Genomic DNA, 19,964 nt, shown 5'->3' on the forward strand with positions numbered 1-19,964 from the left:
GTAGTCTCTATCTGTTTCTGTTTCTATCTCTCTGTATGTTTCTCTATCTCTCCATGTCTGTCTGTCTGTCTCCAAAGTTGTTCCACAAGGTACTAGTTACACTAGTGTTTATCTGAGACACAATGATATTTCCTCATGTTAATCCAATGCCCATTTTTTCTTGTACTGCTGGTTTAATGCTAGGCATGTGCTCTGCCATTTATCCCCAGCTCCTCTACCCATATTTTGACAATCGTACATTAGTCATGTGGCAAGAAGGTTTGGCATTTCCTTAATGTCTAATCCAATAGAATTCCTCTCAAGTGATTCAGAATTTAAAGATGTTTTCACCTTCTTGAAACTGAGGCATTTATTTCTCAAAGTTATCTTTTATAATACTAGGTCTTTTCCTTAATTGAAACATATTAGAATTGTATAAGAGAACACAGTGTTCAAGCAATTTCTATTGTTTTAAATTTCCTCAATTTTCTATGTATTCTTGCAGTCCAATAGTCAATATTGTGCCTATATTATTGGTATATACAAAATATTCTAAATAAAATAAATGTTTTTATTTTTTGTCTATTATCTTTGCTGATAACACCTGTTATTTTACTCAATCTTGAATATATGTTGCACAAAACACTTAGATTAATATAAGTCCTAATTACAAATTAAGTTTTGTACTGTATATTAAGATTTTGAAAATGATGACAAGGAGCCTTATTGAACACAGTAACATCAGAGATTGTTTACTTTGCTTTCATCATCAGTTTACCTCTTTTCTGGGAGTATCTGATTCATAGCAGTAGGTAGTTTACAAAGGTTTTCCTAGCCTTCAAGATTTCCCCTTTCCCATGAGCAGTTTTCTTTCTTGGGGCCTCAAAGTGAAAGCCAAGATTAATAATTACAAACATAAATTTTTAGTGATTTTTATCTAAAAATACAATTTTCTCCTTTCTTTATCACAAGAAAATGAGATCACGTGCCGGATTCGGAATGGAAGTGCTGGACGTGTACCAGTGACTGTGTCCATAGCTGATGTTGGTCTGGCACAGCATGCAGAAGGTGAAGGATTCTACTTCATCTATCAGAGCCAGATCTCACACATCTGGCCTGATTCAGGAAGTCTGGCAGGTAATAGTTAATAGTTCTCAACAGAGAAAATTGGTTACATTTCTATGTTTCAGTTTCTAATGCCCTGTTTCTGACAGGAAAAGGGAGAGAACACAAATCTCCCTCATATAGAACAAAATGATTTGCCTTTCAGAAGACATAGAGCTTAAATGGCTGACCAATTCTTCTTTTTCTCCTGAAGCACAAGTCAGAGTGACTGCTTATATTTACGTCTTTGGTTATTGAATTAATATCATCCATTATTACATGTTTCTATAACAAGCTCATTAATTATGTCAAGATAAGATTTATTGGTTATTATTCTGCTTACCAGCTGCTCCATTTGTAACCATAATCTCAATGGAGCAACTTGACCCAGAAAAAGTTCTGAGGATGGATATAACACAATGCTTTTTCTTATCTTGCTTCATTTCCTTTGTGCTCTGTTCTCCTCCCTTTATTTTAAGCTGTTCTTAGTTTTGCATTTTGTGCTTTTGGTCCTTTTGGGTTTCTAAAAGATTCTTTATTTTTAGTTTATTTGAGTTTTCTCTGTTTTCTTTTTACTTAGAGGTTCTAAATTAAGGATTTGGTAAAAGTATTCATATTTACTTCATACTCATGGAATGGTTGAGTGAATAGAAACACAATAATTTCTTCTCAGGATGAAGAAGGCACCACAGGAAATAGCAGTTGCTGCTAATAATGCCCCAAAGAAAACTTGGGTGGCAAATCTGTATTATTTCTGTGAACCACTTCTTTGTGGTTCCAAGCTACAAAGTTCAGATTCAGGCATGTGGTTTAATTGTACACATCAAGAATCTACTTCTTGATTTTTTAAAAATGTTATTGTTAAGGTGATGTACAGAGGGGGTTACAGTTACATAAATAAGGTAGTGATTACATTTCTTTTCTAACTTGTTATCCCCTTCCCTCATTTTTCTCCCTCTTTCTCTACCTCTCCAATCCTCCCTCCCCAAGTTGTACAGATCATTTCCAACATGTTATCTTGAGTCTCACTGTTGTATGGGTTCCCCATTTTTCCTTTGTTTCACCACTTTGTTGTTCTCATTCGTTTTCTTTTGTGTTTTCCCCCCTATGGCTTATACACTGTTGTCATTGCATTTGATTTTGGCATACTAGTATTGTATATATGTTCTTCTTGATTTTTTTTTTTTTTGGTCTGGTCGTGGAGCCTGAACTCTGGGCTTGGGCGCTGTCCCTCAGCTCTTCAGCTCAAGGCTAACGCTCTACCACTTGAGCCACAGTGCCACTTCCAGCTTTTTTTTCTGCTTATGTGGTGCTGAGGAATCGAACCCAGGACCTCATGCATGCAAGGCAAGCGCTCTACCACTGAGCCAACTTCCCAGCCCTTTTCTTGATTTTTTTAAGCAGTCTATCTATTTAATGACAAGTCAGTTCTCAAAAGATGAGCCAGATATTGCTAAATTTTCTCTATATTCTTTGTTTTCCTTTTAAAGGTGGCACTCTACTGACTATATCTGGATTTGGCTTTAGTGAAAGTTCAGAGGTGTTAGTTGGAAATGAAACCTGCAAAGTGATTGAAAGGGATACGAACAGGATAACCTGCAGAACACCGAAGGTAAGGCCGCTGATTTTGGTCATTTTTCCCTAAGTCTTAAATCTTATGAATTCAAGTACATCACCCGGGAAGAGGGTTAAGTAAGTGACAAATGTCCTAGAAATGGCAGTGATTCTATTATGACCTTCCAGAATTACTTTTTCAACAACTTTCTAAGATCCAAAGATGAAGTATTATACCCTATCTTCTAGATCCTTAAAATTCCAAAAGAAGACAGACTATTATGTATTAAGCAATGCACTCCACTTGAAATAATAGATGTTGATACAAAGTAAAGACAAAATGCAAGGGAGAGGGAGTGTTGGAAGCAGTTCCCTAAAAAAGCGATGGCCCTGTTAGCATGTAAGGATGATAAAAACAAAATAACAATGATAAAAACAAAAAAAGTGGGGCTGGGAAGGTGGCTCAGTGGTAGAGCGCTTGCCTTGCGTGCATGAGGCTCTGGGTTCGATTCCTCAGCACCACATAAGCAAAAAGAAAAAAGCCGGAAATGGCACTGTGGCTCAAGTGGTAGAGTGCTAGCCTTGAGCTGAAGAGCTGAGGGACAGCGCCCAGGCCCAGAGTTCAGGCCCCACCACTGCCCCCCCCCCAAAAAAAACAAAGTACCAATAAATGTTCTAAAAAATTCAAGAAAGTGAATTTAGAACTATTTTGTTTTGAGAAAGGAGTTTTTAAAATATTTGCTGTTTTAGTTTATTGACAAAAAACACACATGTGAAATTCTCCATGACATCGTGTATTGTAAGACCAAATATTTTGATGTAAATATATATTTAAAATTTTATTTTATTGTAAAGGTGATATATATAGATGGGTTACAGTTACATAAGTAGTGAGTATATTGCTTTTGAACAGAGTCTACCCCTCCTTCTTTTTTCTCCCTCTGTCCCTCCCTGCTCAACTTTCCTTCCCCCAAAGTTGTAAAATTCATTTCCAACAGTGTCTAGTGCATGTATATATAAATATATATACACACATACTTCAAACAAAACTCTGATTTGCTTGTTATGTACAAAATGCTAATACATTTAGTCACTACCATCAAAACCCCAAAATATATCAGAATAAGTAGATGTGTTATGTAGTTGTGAAGGAAGAAAAAACAAATTTTAGTTGTTATTGGACTGAGTGGTGAGAATCTAGTGAATATGACAAACTGAAACTTGTTGAAATTGTGACATACAGTTAAACACCAAATGTGCATTAAAGAAATATCAAGTGATGGTGACAAGTTTCTCTTAATCAACGAATTGCAGACCCTGTATTAGCGAAAGCATGGATAATTGTTTTCGGAGTCTAAATGTTTAGTCTTAAATAATGACACTAGATCAGCAAATGATATGAGTTGTGAATGAAAAAGAATAATAGTTATAGTTGAGTCTATTTCAAACCAGGAAAGTTGCAGCATCTTAATCCTTATCAACTAGAGAACCATTGTCTTGAGCATCTAAGCCACCTTATGAAACCCTCAGCCTCCAATAATACAGAGGCATTTAAATTGAATACAGCACCTACAAAACCCTAATACCTTTTTTTTGAGACTTCATATATGTAACCAATATTTGACATCACAACTTTTTAAATATGTGAAAATTAATTTTAATCAAGATGGAAACAAAACATCTTCAAAAACTTATTTTTAAATAACTATTTCTTTTCAGCTATTGAATTTCTAAGTATTTAATGTTTTTTTAATTGCATTATTTCTCTGCTTATTTCAGAGAACTGAGGGTACAGTTGATATTTCAGTTACTACCAATGGAATTCAAGCTACAGCAAAGGATGTTTTTAGTTACAGTTGCTTACAGACTCCAGTTATAACTGATTTTAATCCAAAAGTACGAACAATTTTAGGTAAGAAACTCTTCTGTAAGATGAGTCACTTAACATATTGATGGTGCCCCCCCTCGACTGATTCTCTTATAGTTTGTTTCTTTTTTTATAGTTTGTTTCTTAAAGTGAAAAGAGCCCTAAGTTAGTTTTCCTTTTAAAAACATGTATTTATAAATTTTCTCTGATTATGTGCGATATAGAGAAAAATATGATTGAGTGGCTGGCAACTCACACCTGAAATCCTAGTTATTTAGGAGGCTGAGATCTGAGAGTCACATTTCAAAACCCAGCCTTTATCTCCAATTAACCACACACACACACACACACACACACACACACACACACACACACACACACACACACACACACACACACACACACACACAAAACTAGAAGTCCAGCTGTGATTCAAGTAGTAGACTGCTAGCCTTGAGCAAAGAAGCTCAAGGGTAGCAACTAAGCCCTGAATTCAAGCCTTAACACACACACACACACACACACACAGAGTACTTTATTGTCATTTTCCCCCTGTGAAACAAAAAAGAATTTTTATCTCTACATGATAACCAGCAGTCTGTCAGTTTTTCATTATGATTTTAAAAGTTTTTGGATTTTTCTAAATTCAGTGAAATTGTTGATTGACTTAATATGCCAGTTTCACATTGGATATTAAATTTAACTTTTCTGTACTTTTTCTTCTTTTAAAACAACAGGAGACGTCAACTTAACAATTAAGGGTTATAACTTTGGCAATGAACTTGCACAAAACATGGTGGTACACGTTGGAGGAAAAACCTGCCAGGTTCTTAGCTGGAATGTCACAGGTATTCAATGCCGTTTGCCCTTGTTGCCTCCTGGAAAACATGACATTTATGTTGAAGTCAGAACCTGGGGTTTTGCATCAACAAGGTATGATGATGAACACAAATTCCATAGAATTGTGGAACACGTGTGGCTAATAGTTGAGCTAGGAAAAGAAATAGTCATGGACTTCTATTTATTGCTTTCTTTACCTTTTCTACATCTCCATTCGTAAAATATTTGAGAAAATCTCATAGAATACAATATGAGACTTCAGTTTGAGACCAATATCATTCATATCAGACTATACAATTTTCTCTGCAGCTAGATTTGTGCACAAGTCACACAATTTTTATTAATTCAGGAAATATTTAGCAAGTAGTTTCTAGAAGGCATATACTTGTTAATGCTAGATTTGAAGTAGGCTTTAAGAGGGATCTGTCTTTTGCAAAAATGATTCTCACAGTTTTGTCAGAGAGAAAGATTCAAACAAACAGTTACAGCAGTACTGTAACAGTTATAAATGGGAAAAATACAATGAGTAAGAGCGAGCACAAGTTATAAGAGTATATAATAGATGAAGCTAACATCCTCAAGGAACAGAATTCTGTGAAAAGATGACAATTAGATCAAGAAATGGGTAGGAGCTGCCCATCTAAGAGAAAGCATGGGGAATAGATGAATAACGGGACAAAGGAGAGGATAACGTAGTCAAGAACTCATGGTATATACCACAAGGTTAAAAAAAATAAGGGAAGGGGTGGGTCAAAACGGGGTGAGAAGGGTGAAGGGGAAAGCACTGATCAAGATGCATTATACTCATAAGCTGCTTTTACCAGATGGCATCTCCTTTGTACAGCTACTTAAAGATAATAAACATTTTAAAAAGAAGTATTTCACATGGATTAAAAAATAAATAAAAAGGAAGGATGGAGAGAATCTTCCTCCAGTTGTGTTTCTGGAGAGATTTAGTATTTTCTTCCCTCTAACTATTTGTTAAAGTTTAAATTTTAGTTCATATATGACGGAGTTACTGGCTTGGAATACCTAGAAAAGGAGAAAACTGAAATACAGGGATTAGAAAGATGACAAAAGCGGAGAGAAACCTCACAGGTGATGAAGGAGCAACCATACCCTCAGGCCTGTATTTCCTTCCAGGTACACTGGAGCTAGAAGAGTTCTGGAAGAGCCATTGGCTTTCTGCTTTGATTTGATACCATGTGCAAAGTTGCCCTAATGAAAATGTGTATTTAGCTAATAGTTATAGAGGTTTCAATTCAGTTATGCTGAAGGAGTATAATGAAGGTGAACTCCTTAGAATCTTTCTGCCTGAGTTGTTAGGGCAGGACTGAGAATGTGGGAGTTAGCCTGCTTGACATTGTACATGTTGAAGGCTTCTTATTAGGGGTATTGTCAGCAACAATGAAAAATGAGTTAAAACTCCTTTTCTTGAAATAGTGGGAAGGGAAATTCCTTACATAATTACTCACATAATACATCCATAATTAATTACATAATATGTGTGGATTTTGTTATCGTTTACAGATAAAACTGCCTTTATGTTTCACTCTAATGAAAAGAGAGAACATTTTGAAGGATTTCTTGTAATTCTTTTGACCCCAGTTCCTCTATTTTCCAAATTATTTTAAGATCTGCTATCTCACACCTTTCTGCTATCAGATTTCCACATTTTTTGTTTTTTGATCATGGGCCTTGAACTCTGGTGTCCCTCAGCTCTTCAGCTCAAGGCTAGCACTCTACCACTTGATTCACAGTGCCACTTCCAGTTTTCTGGATGGCTTATTGGAGATAAGAGTCTCACGGTCTTTCCTGCTGGGGCTGGCTTTGAATTGCTATCCTCAGATCTCAGCCTCCTGAATAGCTAGGATTACAGGCATGAGCCACTGGCACCTGGCAGATTTCCACAATTCTAATCTTCAGAATAATTACTATATTCCTGCCAAACCAAATTGAGGTTGCCAATTACCAGATGTTCTACCCTACTTACATAAATTTCCTCAGGTAGTCATAGCCTAGCAAGAGTTCAGAACTACCAACCTATGGAAAAGAAATTCATGGGGGAAAAAAAACCTATTCTTTCTTCTTTCTCAGAGACAAGTCAAATGCTTCAATTCAGTATATTTTGGAAGTGACTCACATGTTTCCACAGAGAGGTTCCCTGTATGGTGGGACAGAAATTACTGTAAAGGGTTTTGGGTTCAGCACAATACCAACTGAGAATACTGTCCTTTTAGGTAAGAGCTTCATTCCCCCAGGAGAGATGTTAAACGTTTTCCTTTCAGCTTAAAGAATGTGCTACTGAGTTATTATATAAATACCTGAAGTCACTAAAACATTTTTCTATTAGTATAAAGAAGGGTGAAATGTATTTGACTGAAGGAATTTAGAAAATGGAAGCTTTCATTTTCTAACTGTTATTTTATGTTTAATGTATATTGAGTACTTAAAAATAGGTAGAGGATTATTTTGAAAATAATCAGTATTCAAACATGATTACCATCAAAGACCACGGAATATAGAGATTTTTGGGGGGTGGGAAGGGACTTGACTATTAGCAATCATATTTCATCTTTGTAGTATTTGAGAATAATGCTTTCTTTTTCCTTTTTTGTTCATTCTAGGTACTTTCCCTTGTAATGTTACATCATCATCAGAAAGTATCATAAGGTGTACTCTCCATTCAACAGGGAACGTATTCAGAATTACCAACAATGGGGATAATTTAGGTACCAATCAACATTCACATATTGTGAACAAGGAAAACCCTTTGTCCTGGAACTAATTTGGGTTTTATTTATTTTACACTTCAAATTATTCAGGGGATCCATGTCATGATTTCTTTTATAATTTGCCAACACCATCACTTTACAAAGGAGTCATATATGAAGTGATTCAGTGGTAAATTTGAGTTTAGAAGGGGAGATTTTATGAGGTCCATGCTTAAAAATTGTCATTTGGTGTGTTACTACAGTACTGTAGTTTCATGGTTTTCTAAATGAATAAGCAAGTTAAAATTATGTTCTTATCTATATCCATACATTTGTATATCTATGTGCTTCAGAATTTTTTTCAGAAAATTCCTATGTCTAAATAATTATCAGAGCCTTTAAAAATATTCCATGTAATATCTCTCAGCAACTGATTCATTGAATATTTTTTAAATTGTCTTTTGGTCATTGTATTACTACTTTATCTTCTCATTATTTTGCTATTATTCTTGTTTATTTTGGTTCAGTGCTTAAAATTTCAATAAAATATTATTTTAAAGTTCTTTTCCCTAGTAAGTATCAAAACTTCAGGGTGTTTTCAACTTAATTACTAAATAATCTACTCATTCTTCTTGTAAAAATATGGTTCTATTTTTCATCTAGAACATGGATTCGGTTATGCCTGGTCACCATCAGTCTTAAATGTGTCTGTGGGAGACACGGTGATGTGGTATTGGCAAGCACATCCATTTCTCAAGGGAATAGGATATAGAGTTTTCTCAGTCTCTAGTCCTGGAAGTGTAATTTATGATGGCAAAGGATTTACTAATGGAAGGCAAAAATCTCAATCAGGTATGTATCTACTATATTAGCTTTGGCACCATATCCTTTTCCTAGCTGTAATACAAAGACACTTTCTTTAGACTTAAAAGATGTTTAAGCAAATAATATATACAAATTCACAAAGTGATTTATCTGCCATTTATGACTTTACTTAAAATGTTAAAAATGACTGCATTCGGTATATTTTGAAATAAGTTCTAATGCCAGGTACACATTTATTGATTCCATGATAAGTAACTAATTAAAAACTATACAGCACAATATAATAGAAACAAGAATTTGTTTTAATCATATCAATCTGGTTGCAAATGGTTGCATTATATTGATTAGAATCAGTTATAAAATCAATATTTCTTCTAAGAGATCTCAGTGAAAGTGTGCTTTTTTCCTATACATATTTATTTTTCAATTTTCATATATTGAGCTTTTCTCTAAAGTTTGGTCAACTGTTTCAGATTAGCCACAGTTTTCTAAAAACAAAACAAAAAACCACCGAAAAACAATGAATGCTACATCTTTGGATCTTGTCTCCCTGAACTGTAATTTCATTGCACAAGATAACTCTTATATACCTAGTGAGTCATTGCCTTGCTACTTCTTGTTGACCTATCAAATACAAGAAAAATAAGAAACTTGCCATCTACATGCACATTTAAATTGCCATTCCACCACTACCCCCCATTTCAAAGATGCATTAACTGCTTGTGTTTATACAATCTTATTTTGTGACAGGTTCATTTTCTTACCAGTTTACTTCTCCTGGAACACATTATTATAGCAGTGGGTATATTGAGGAGTCACACTCTATTTCTCTCCAAGGAGTCATTAACGTTTTACCAGCTGAAACCAGGCACCTTCCCCTGCAGCTATTTGTGGGTGGCATGGAAGCCACATATGCTCAAGGTAAAATAGGTGAGGATGGAAACTTTTACTCAGGTGACCTCCCAGGAGCAGGCATCAGATTACAGGGTCTAACTGTTATGAAACTCACTGCCATAGAACTTTGAATAGGTTTGGGCTGCTCTGAGTCTGGAATTGATTCTGTAAAATCAAGATGGCAGTAAGTTCTTTCTGCCCATCTCCCAAATGAGATCGCTTGTGCAAAGATCCCGACACTCTAGATGTGCTCCAACTATATTAAATGCTAGTTGAGGTTACTGCTTTATTTCTCTATGGGATTCTGGCCAGGGGCAAATAGAAAAATAAAGTAAGTTTACATTTATTCTTCTCTTTTGTTCAAGTTTTTTCTTTTATGTCCCTGTGTTTCTGAGACATTCTTGCAGAATTTGAAGTTGCTCTCACCAAAATGAAGAGTAATGATTTCTGAACATAGTTCGTGTTTTAGAATATTGTCTATGACTTATAGGATTTTCTTTTGTCTAAAGGAGGACCTGAGAACTTGCACTTGGGGAACTCTGTGGCAGGCTGCTTAGCAACAGATCCTCTGTGTGGCCTGAATAATACCATGGCTGAAAATTCCAATAGATTGCTCTTTGAGATTTCAAGTTGTATGTCACCATATATAAGTAACATTACTCCTTCTTCAGGAACAGCAAATGAACTGATAACCATTATTGGACATGGCTTCAGTAATCTCACATGTGCTAATAAGGTAAGATTGTAAAGATCTTTCATGAACTTCTATATACTCAATAAAGGGAAGGAATTTTTACTATAACCTCATAGTTTAATTTTCATCAGTTTGTTGAGATGTAAATTGCATGTCATACAATCCATACATTTAAAACATATAACTAACTTAACAGCAATATATATGCATTATGTGTCTATATGAGTGTGTGTTTCCATTCATCTAATTCACCTAACTGTGCACCAATTACCACAGCCAATTTGAGAACATTTCTGTTATCCCCACAAAGAAACCTCTAAACACTTAGGCATCATGCCTAATTACATCCACTCTCCCAGCCCCTAAACTAATCTACTTTCCATCCCTATAGATTTGCTTTTTCTGGACATCATTGCTTACAAGTGTAATTATACAGCTTGTAATTCCTTGTGACCTACTATTTGCACTTGTTATAAAGCTCTCAAAGTTCATCCAGATGTCAATACTTCATTTCTTTTTATAGCTGAATGATAGTCTATTGAATGGTATAGCATATTTTGTCTAGTCATCAGCTGATAGACATTAGGGTTGTCTTCACTGATGGCCTGTTGTGAAGAATGGTGTTATGAATATGTGTGCACAGTCATAATTAGCATTAAAATCAATTCAAAATACATCTTAAATCTCAAAATTAATTTTATGAATAAAACAGGTTTCACAGAATTAGCTTCTTAAAATTATACTTGTTGCTAATAGAAACATTAAGTTCATGCAGAGCAATGTGTTTCCTTATTTTCTATTCTTTTTATTTTCAGGTTACAATTGGTAGCTACCCCTGTATTGTAAAAGAAAGTAATAACACTTCTATTATTTGCCATATTGACCCTCAAAGTTCCATGGATGTTGGCATCAGAGAACTTGTCACTTTGATTGTCTACAATCTGGGCACCGCTATCAACACGCTGTTCAATGAATTTGATAGGCGATTTGTGCTTTTGCCAAATATTGACACGGTGTTGCCAAATGAAGGATCAACTACAGGAATGACAAGAGTAACTATATACGGCTCTGGATTCACAGGTTCTTCTGAAGGTGTAGAAGTCTTTATGGGGCGTTTTCCATGTAAAGTTCTAACTGTGAACTATACAGCCATTGAATGTGAATCACCCCAGGCTTCCGAACAACATGTGCATGTAGATGTTCTAATACATGGAGAGCCTGCTCGATGTCAGGGGACCTGCAGCTTCTCGTATTTAGAAAGCCTCACTCCTTATATAACGGGAGTCTTCCCAGACTCGATCGTAGGTTCTGCAAAAGTGCTTGTTGAAGGAAAAGGTTTTGGGACAGTTTTGGAGGAGATTTCTGTTTTCATAGGAAATCAACAGTTCAGAGTAGTTGATGTTACTGAGAAGAACCTCACTGTTCTTCTGACGGCTCTCCCAGCTGGACTTCATTCTCTGAGCGTTGTGGTGAGAAGTAAAGGTCTGGCTCTAGGCAACGGGTCCATCAGCAGCCCTGCGGTGGCATCTGTTTCACCAGCTTCTGGCAGCCTGGGTGGTGGAACTGCTCTGCTGATCACAGGGAACGGCTTCTATCCTGGCAACACTACAGTCACGGTTGGTGAAGACCCTTGTCAAATTCTATTTGTCAACTCCAGTCAGATCTACTGCAAGACACCAGCTGGGGAAGCTGGAGTGGCCAATCTGAAGATCTGGGTTAATACAGTCATCTACCCACCTTTGCCATTCACATACGCCTCAGAGGATACTCCATTGCTCAGAGGAATCATCCCAAATAGAGGTACCTCACTACAGGTTGTCTTGTTTATCTTCTTGATGCTGTAGTAACAGTAACATTTATTACTATAGCGTTAACAATAATCATAATAATGTTGATGTGCTTTTAAACAGTCCTACTTAACTCTATTATACATGAGATTCAAGTTAGTGCTGATTTTTCACACAATCTTAGGATAAAATGTTTAAACAAATTGCATCTCTGATTTAGGTGTAAAAATCTCCATCGACTTGACCTGACCTTAATTTCAAATGAGGAATAAATGCTAGGATATCTATGAATCAAAGTGGATAATCCTTAAAGTTGCCATGCCACAAGAAACAGCTATTGGAATTCACAACTAGTCCTTCTTACTAACACTGAGAATTTTCAGAGTATTTTATTTGCCTGAATTTCAGGATGATTATTGTTAGTACAGTGGAAATCTTTTAAGGGAATAATTTAGATAGAGAAATTATAAAATAATATTTACTGAATGATTCAGTGTGACACATTTTCCTAAGCTAAGCATATATTAAATAACCTCTTGGTCTTTTGCTATTGTACTGCACTGTTTCTGATCCTCTTCTAGCTCTTGGAATGCTCACTGTGTACCTAGTGAATTCTGGAAAGACAACTGTAGTGCAATGTCCTTGATGCTCAGGTTCCAGTCTTTGGTTCTTTTCCTTTCTAATGGTGATGTGCTGGACATGATTTTATATTTTTCTTCTTAAATATTGGTTTCATATATTTGTATATATTGCATAAAATGTGAGAAATTAATTCATGTATACATGATAATTTAGAATGGAACATTGAATAAAGAATTTTTGAAATGTTAGACATTAAAATGTTTTAGTTTATATCACTGGAAAATGTATTAGGTTTAGATAAGATATATTACCTAACTTTAATAATTTTATTATTAATTTTTTTCTTTAATACATCAATTCTATTGCCTTACAAACAGATGTTAACAATAGGAATGACTATACTGCTTTTTTTTTTCTTTTTTGTCAGTCGTGGGGCCTGAACTCTGGGCCTGGGTGCTGTCCCTCAGCTCTTCAGCTCAAGGCTAGCACTCTACCAAATGAGCCACAGTGACACATAGAAATGATAAATCCACATATTTGAAGTCATTGCAATTGACAGCATCTGCTCCTTATTTCTAGGGGGCATTTCTCTCTCTCTCTTTGAATATAATATATGTAAAGTATAAGAGACTGGCAATCAAATGAGATCCATGCTGTTTAATTTCCTAAAGGGATAGGCTATAGATCACACTTAGAAATATACCTCTCCGCTATAACAAGCAAAATGAAAACAAAATCATTATTTTAAGATTTACAGAATAACTTATTACCTTATAGTATTCCTAACCTGAAATATTTCATTAACATTTATAGTTTTATGATAATGATTCATAAACACAGGGATTTATATTTTGGTAATCCTCACTTTGGTAATCCATGGTATTCTTAGTTAAATCAAAATAAAGACAGTACTTGGATATTTGCATTTGTAACCAGTTGGAGATTATTTATTCATCTGAAATGTAGTTATTTGGATGACCTGTGAACATTTCCTCATTTATGCTCTCAGTGTACATTTGTCAAAAAAAGAAACAAGGGCACAAACAGATTCCTTTCTGTGTATATTCATTCAAATCTCAGTGTCCACATGAACCATAATCTTCCCTTTCTTTTCTTTATTTCCTATCTTATACCTAATTATATAACATGATTTGTTTATCAAGTTGAAATAATTTAAAACTAGAAGCTGAATTAAGAAAAACTACACTCCATTTACATAAATAATTTCTCATATCAGGGAAGAAAAGTGCAGAGAACAAAAAGTGACCCAACTGATCTTCAAAATGTACTCCAACTTACCACAGCTGCGCAGACACTCATACTTCCTTCGTCTACCTATTTTCCCTTAGCCTGTCTTCTCAAACTAAAATAGTAAATTCAACTCAGTAGAATGGATAGAAGGACTGAAAAATAATGAATATTAAGATGCGTCATTTGTAGTTAATAAACACTAAACTACAAGGTATATTGTAGCTAAAATATATGGCACAGCATATGTATTAGTAGTCATTCTGGTATTAAAACACTGACACAACTTTTAAAAAACAGAATTAAAGAGGTATGTCTTTAAACACATGAACAAACATTGACCTTTCATTATATTATGCATTTTTGTTTCATTTTTTTGTTTTATTTTTTTATTGTGAAAATACTGTACAGAAGGGTTACAATTACATGGGCAAGATAATGAGTACATTTCTTATCAAGCATTGCTGCCTCCTTTGTTTCCCTTTCCCATCCCTTCCCATCCTCCACCCCCCCATTCCTCCAATCCTCCCCCACCCCCCGCTCCAAAGTTGTAAAGTTCATTTTCAAAATAACGACTTGTACTTCTCATTGTTGCAATGGGTCACCTGTATCCCTATTTAAACGATTTGTTTTTCCCCTTCCCCTCCACAAATTATACCAACATCAAATACAGTGAAAGCAGGGGTTATACCATGGGGGAGGGACATACAAAGCAACAAAGAAATAATCTTATAAATGTGTTAGAAACAGTCGCATGAAAGAAAAAAAACATTTGAATACATATCTTAGGGTTCATTTCCCTAACACCAACTTTATCTGATCTTTTCTGCTTGATTTTGTTTCATTTTTAAGGTCCCCCAGGAACTGAAATTGAGATCACTGGATCCAACTTTGGTACTGATATCTCAGAAATTTCAGTGATGATAAATGACGTTCAGTGTAATGTGACCACGGTCAACTACACTGTTCTACAGTGCCTTGTGGGAGCTCATGAGGGAGGCGTTTTCCCTGTGATGATGCATCATAAGACAAGAGGGTCTGCCATCTCCACTGTTGTATTTGAGTATCCTCTGCAGATCCAAAACATTCATCCAAGGCAAGGTAGTCACAAGCATACAGGAACATATATACATATCTATCTATGTATATATAGATAGATAGATAGATAGATATGTATATATATGCAATAGTATTAAGTAATCACTCAAAATATTAGGCTAAGGACTTAGACTTCTCTTAGTATTACAAAATTTATTCAAAACATATTCTGTTTAAAACATCAAGCTTATATATAATCAAAAATCATACTTAAACATTACTTATATGCAAAAAGTATTTTTTCTAGTTGAGAATTATTTTGATGGTTAAAAACCTTAAGAAAATATAACCAGTGCCCTCAGTTAAAATAGTGATTTCATTCTGATTAATCTGAAATTATGAGATATCTCTTTTACATGAAAGTTTAGTTCCTAGAAACAGTTTGTACAAATTACCAGCTGTGACATCTACTCATTGAAGATTTTTAAATACTATAACTGAAAAAAATTCTGTTTTATCAATAATATAATGGACTCATATTTATGAAACTTTTTATTTAAATAACTTCCATATCCGAGTTTTAAATACAGTTAAGCAAGTATGTACTAATACGTATTTACTTAGCTTTTTCTCTGTGTTTATCTATACTAGGGAGCTTTGGTGGTGGCCAAACCATGACTGTCAGAGGCACTGGGTTTAATCCACAAAATTCAGTTTTATTGGTCTGTGGCTCGGAATGTGTGATTGACAGGCTGAGATCGAATTCCACTGCACTATTGTGTGAGACTCCGCCTAATAATGGTAAGCTTTAAGAAAAGGATGACAGCCTTTGGTATATGATTAATATTATAAAGAATGTTTCCTTTCAAGTTACTAGGTTAATTGAAATAACTGAATCACTTTTATAACTGTTCTGATTTTAAACTATGTATTCAGAACCTTTATTTTCTAAGTTTACAAGTCTTTGAAGATTTTTAGTTTATGATATCAATTGATGTGCTCTTAGCCTATTAGGCATCCTAAATTAAAAACAAAAACAAAAACATGTCTTCAGTTCTTACTACAGTATTTGATTTCCTTTGAAGTCAGGGTGGCTCACGTAGTAGAGTGCCCACTGAGCAAGTGTGAGACCCTGTGTTCAAACACCAGTAATTTTATAAAATTATTGATATTTTTAATGGCATACTTTGCAGGATTATTAGGAGGTGAGTATGTCTTAAGAATAGAGCTCTCCTATGACCCAGCAATTCCACTTTTGGGCATTTACCCAAATGATCACAAACAAGACCATACTAAAGCTACCAGCACAACTATGTTTTTTTGGGGGGGAGGTCTGGTCATGGGGCCTGAACTCTGGGCCTGGGCGCTGTCCCCCAGCTCTTCAGCTCACGGCTAGCGCTCTACCACTTGAGCCACAGTGCCACTTCCGGCTTTTTTCTTTTCGCTTATGTGGTGCTGAAGAATTGAACCCAGGGCCTCATGCATGCAAGGCAAGCACTCTACCACTGAGCCACCTTCCCAGCCCCAGCAGCACAACTATGTTTACTGCAGCATTATTTACTATAGCTAAGATATGGAATCAACCCAGATGCCCCTCAGTAGATGAACGGGTCAAGAAAATGTGTTATATATACACAATGGAATTCTATGCCTCCATCAGAAAGAATGACATTGCCCCATTTGTTAGGAAATGGAAAGACTTGGAAAAAATTATATTAAGTGAAGTAAACCAGGCCCAAAGGTCCTATGGTTTCCCTTATTTTCAATAACTTGTATATGTCATGTCTGAGACAAGCAGAAACAGTCTTATAAGTTGATTTTAGGCAAAATGAACCCCAAGGTAAGGACTTAAATAGTTTTTCTTTCTTTCTATTGTTTCTAACATATTTATAAGATATTTCTTTGTTGCTTTGTATGTCCCTCCCCCATGGTTTAACCCCTGTTTTCACTGTATTTGATGTTGGGGAAGGGCAAAAACAATTGTTTAAATAGGGATACAGGTGGACCCATTGCAACAATGAGATGTACAAGATGTTATGTCAAAAAAGGAACTTTACAACTTTGGTGTGGAGGGTGAGGAGAAAAGGTGGGGGGGGGGCGGGAAGGGGTGGGGGGAAGATGGGAAGGGGAAATAAAGGAGGAGGCAACAATGCTTGATAAGAAATGTACTCATTATCTTGCTCATGTAATTGTAACCCCTCTGTACAGTATTTTCACACAAAAAAGATGGTATCACGTACCATTACTCTAATTTATTTTTATTTAGGAAGTAAGAATTGTGGTTCTGAGGAGTTTCTGATTCAATTTTACCACTTTCTATGTAAGGCATTTTAAACAAGTGATATTGTAAAAATGATTTATTATTCAATGCTAGTGTTTGTTTCCTGGTTTCCAACAACAACAACCACAAGGGCTGGGAAGGTGGCTCAGTGGTAGAGTCCTTGCCTTGCATGCATGAGGCCCTGGGTTCGATTCTTCAGCACCACATAAGCAGAAAAACCAGAAGTGGCGCTGTGGCTCGAGCGGTAGAGCACTAGCCTTGATCTGAAGAGCTGAGGGACAGCACCCAGGCCCAGAGTTCAGGCCCCATAACGGGACCAAAAAAACCCCAAAAACAGAAAAACAAAAACAACAAATAAACATGTAGCAATGTGGTTAAGATTTAGCAGTGTATCTAGAGCCAGTCTTAAGACAGGCTCTGTGTCTTCCTTTTGTATCTTTACATGGGTTTCTGTGGCTTTTCTCTCTTATCTATTCTTAGTGTCCCTGTTTTTGTACATCTTTCACTTTTCCTGCTTTAATTTAGATAATTGAATCTTGTAGGACTGAAAAAGGAGTAGGCAGGTTCGCACAGCTGTTGTCAATAGTAGACTCTAAAGGAGAAACTTTTTCCCCCCTCTTGATTTGAAAGTGGGTGAACTTTGTGGTTTTGTCTACTGCTATTCATATACAAATAAATCAGTGTTATTGTCGGAAAATGAGGATACTATTAAAAAAAAATTCAGAGGATTTGGAAATGAATCAGGGCTTACTGGAAGAACTCTCCTCATCTGGACAGTTCTCATCTTTTCTCCTAGGCCTAGGACCTGAGCAAGCCTGTGAAGTGAGAGTGGTCAATGGGCAAGATTCGTCGCCGTCCTCAACTCTGTTCACATACTCAATGTCAGTGACTCCACTCATCACTGAAGTGTTTCCCAGCAGAGGCAGCACAGCAGGAGGCACCAGACTGACAGTCATGGGATCAGGGTTCAGGTACTGTCCCCACACACAAGTATCAATAGGTGTCCAGGTTAGGTCTGTACATCATCTTCTTGGTCAACACCTTGACTGATAACCTGAGTGGACCTTCTGTGTTCAGCTATGTTTAATACTAATAGCTAACATTTTTTGTGTACTTTCTTTGTACCAGGTACCTTCCTGTCCACAGAAACTTTCTATCTTACCATCTGGGTGTTTTTAATCCCATTGTATGGTTAAGTTACTAAAATGAAAGAAATCAAGTCATTTGCTCCAAATCCTTGTAAATAACATCACAAACAGAAATCACACTGTGTTATATTCCACCCCCTCCCCAGCTCATCTCTAACCTCATTCACTGAGTCATGACACATTTCTTTAATCTATCCCACTCTAACTGGCCAGGCTTTTTCTTACTTTCCCCCATTACGCAGATCAAATTTTCTGTACTTCCCTATAATCATTCTTCAAGTGGGCAAGACTGACTTGAAACATCAGATCTTATCAGGTAACCTTAATTCCTCTAGTACTTATTATGACTCACATTTTAATTGCAGTTAATGTGCAATGAAAGACTAGAGTCTTAAGGCCTGTGAAAGCAATGAAAATACCGTGATGACAACATGATCCTTGAGAGACTCACATAATGCTTCCTATTTTGAGACCAATAAAGAATAACTTGAACCGAGGCAGTATTTTCTTGAAGAGTAGAATATTTGCTTGTTTGTACAATTCTATTCCTCACTTCTTAATCTCCTTATTCCAAGCAAATATTTCCAAATCCTAACACTGAAAATATGTGCGACTCTGCTCTGTAGGGCAATCCTTTTGTAAGGATCGTTCCTTTTGTAACAACATATGTGAAAACAGGGATTCGATTCATGCTGTGGGATTCGATTCATGCTGTGGGATTTGAAAAGCACAGAAATGCTTTGTTTTCCTTTACTTCCTTCCCAGTGAAAACATTCAGATCACCATTGCTGGAGCCAGGTGTGACATTCAGTACTCCAACAAGACACACATCATCTGCTTGACAAGGGCCCATACTCCTTCTGGAAGGGCCCCAGTACTTCTCCGTGACAGAAACATGGGCATGGCCAAACTGGTAATAGTTTATAGTAATCATAGCAATGGAAAGCTAGTGGGATATAGGGTAGACTCAGGAGGAAGTTTTATTCTAATGTTTCCCAAAGTAATTGAAGTGGGACTACATAAAATTTAAAGGCACTTAGGTTCTAGTTTACTACTAACATTTATTATTATTATTATTATTATTATTATTATTATTATTATTATTATCAGTTGTGGGGTTTGAACTCAGGGCCTGAGCACTATCCCTGAGCCTCTTTGTGCTCAAGTCTAGTGCCCTACCACTGAGCCACAGTGCCACTTACAGTTTTTGAGTGCTTAATTGGAGATAAGTCTCAAGGGGACTTTTTTGCCCAGGCTGGCTTTGAACCTTGATTCTTGGATCTAGGCCTCCTGAGTAGCAAGGGTTATAGACATAAGTCATTGGTGCCCAGCCCAACGTTTTTATTATTGTAAATTGTAATAGTTCTGGGTTGTGGAGTAATAACATTTTCACTTTGCTATTATCTTGC

At 36.0% G+C, this 19,964-nt stretch overlaps 1 protein-coding gene across 1 annotated transcript in view; it reads left to right on the plus strand.

Annotated features, from left to right (window-relative positions):
• Positions 1–19,964, plus strand: part of Pkhd1l1 (PKHD1 like 1) — a 149,432-nt gene that overhangs the window by 67,033 nt on the left and 62,435 nt on the right. Inside the window, exons 29-42 of the mRNA XM_069991271.1 lie at positions 952–1,116; positions 2,574–2,695; positions 4,417–4,549; positions 5,242–5,437; positions 7,442–7,584; positions 7,972–8,076; positions 8,722–8,910; positions 9,634–9,804; positions 10,287–10,513; positions 11,287–12,271; positions 14,941–15,189; positions 15,778–15,927; positions 18,204–18,378; positions 19,321–19,468. Of these exons, the coding sequence (XP_069847372.1) occupies positions 952–1,116; positions 2,574–2,695; positions 4,417–4,549; positions 5,242–5,437; positions 7,442–7,584; positions 7,972–8,076; positions 8,722–8,910; positions 9,634–9,804; positions 10,287–10,513; positions 11,287–12,271; positions 14,941–15,189; positions 15,778–15,927; positions 18,204–18,378; positions 19,321–19,468 (3,158 nt within the window). The remainder of the gene's footprint in view (positions 1–951; positions 1,117–2,573; positions 2,696–4,416; positions 4,550–5,241; positions 5,438–7,441; positions 7,585–7,971; positions 8,077–8,721; positions 8,911–9,633; positions 9,805–10,286; positions 10,514–11,286; positions 12,272–14,940; positions 15,190–15,777; positions 15,928–18,203; positions 18,379–19,320; positions 19,469–19,964) is intronic.

Source organism: Dipodomys merriami, unplaced genomic scaffold (genome assembly GCF_024711535.1).
Source record: "Dipodomys merriami isolate MVZ:Mamm:240054 unplaced genomic scaffold, mDipMer1.0.p SCAF_4, whole genome shotgun sequence".
Taxonomy (NCBI): domain Eukaryota; kingdom Metazoa; phylum Chordata; class Mammalia; order Rodentia; family Heteromyidae; genus Dipodomys; species Dipodomys merriami.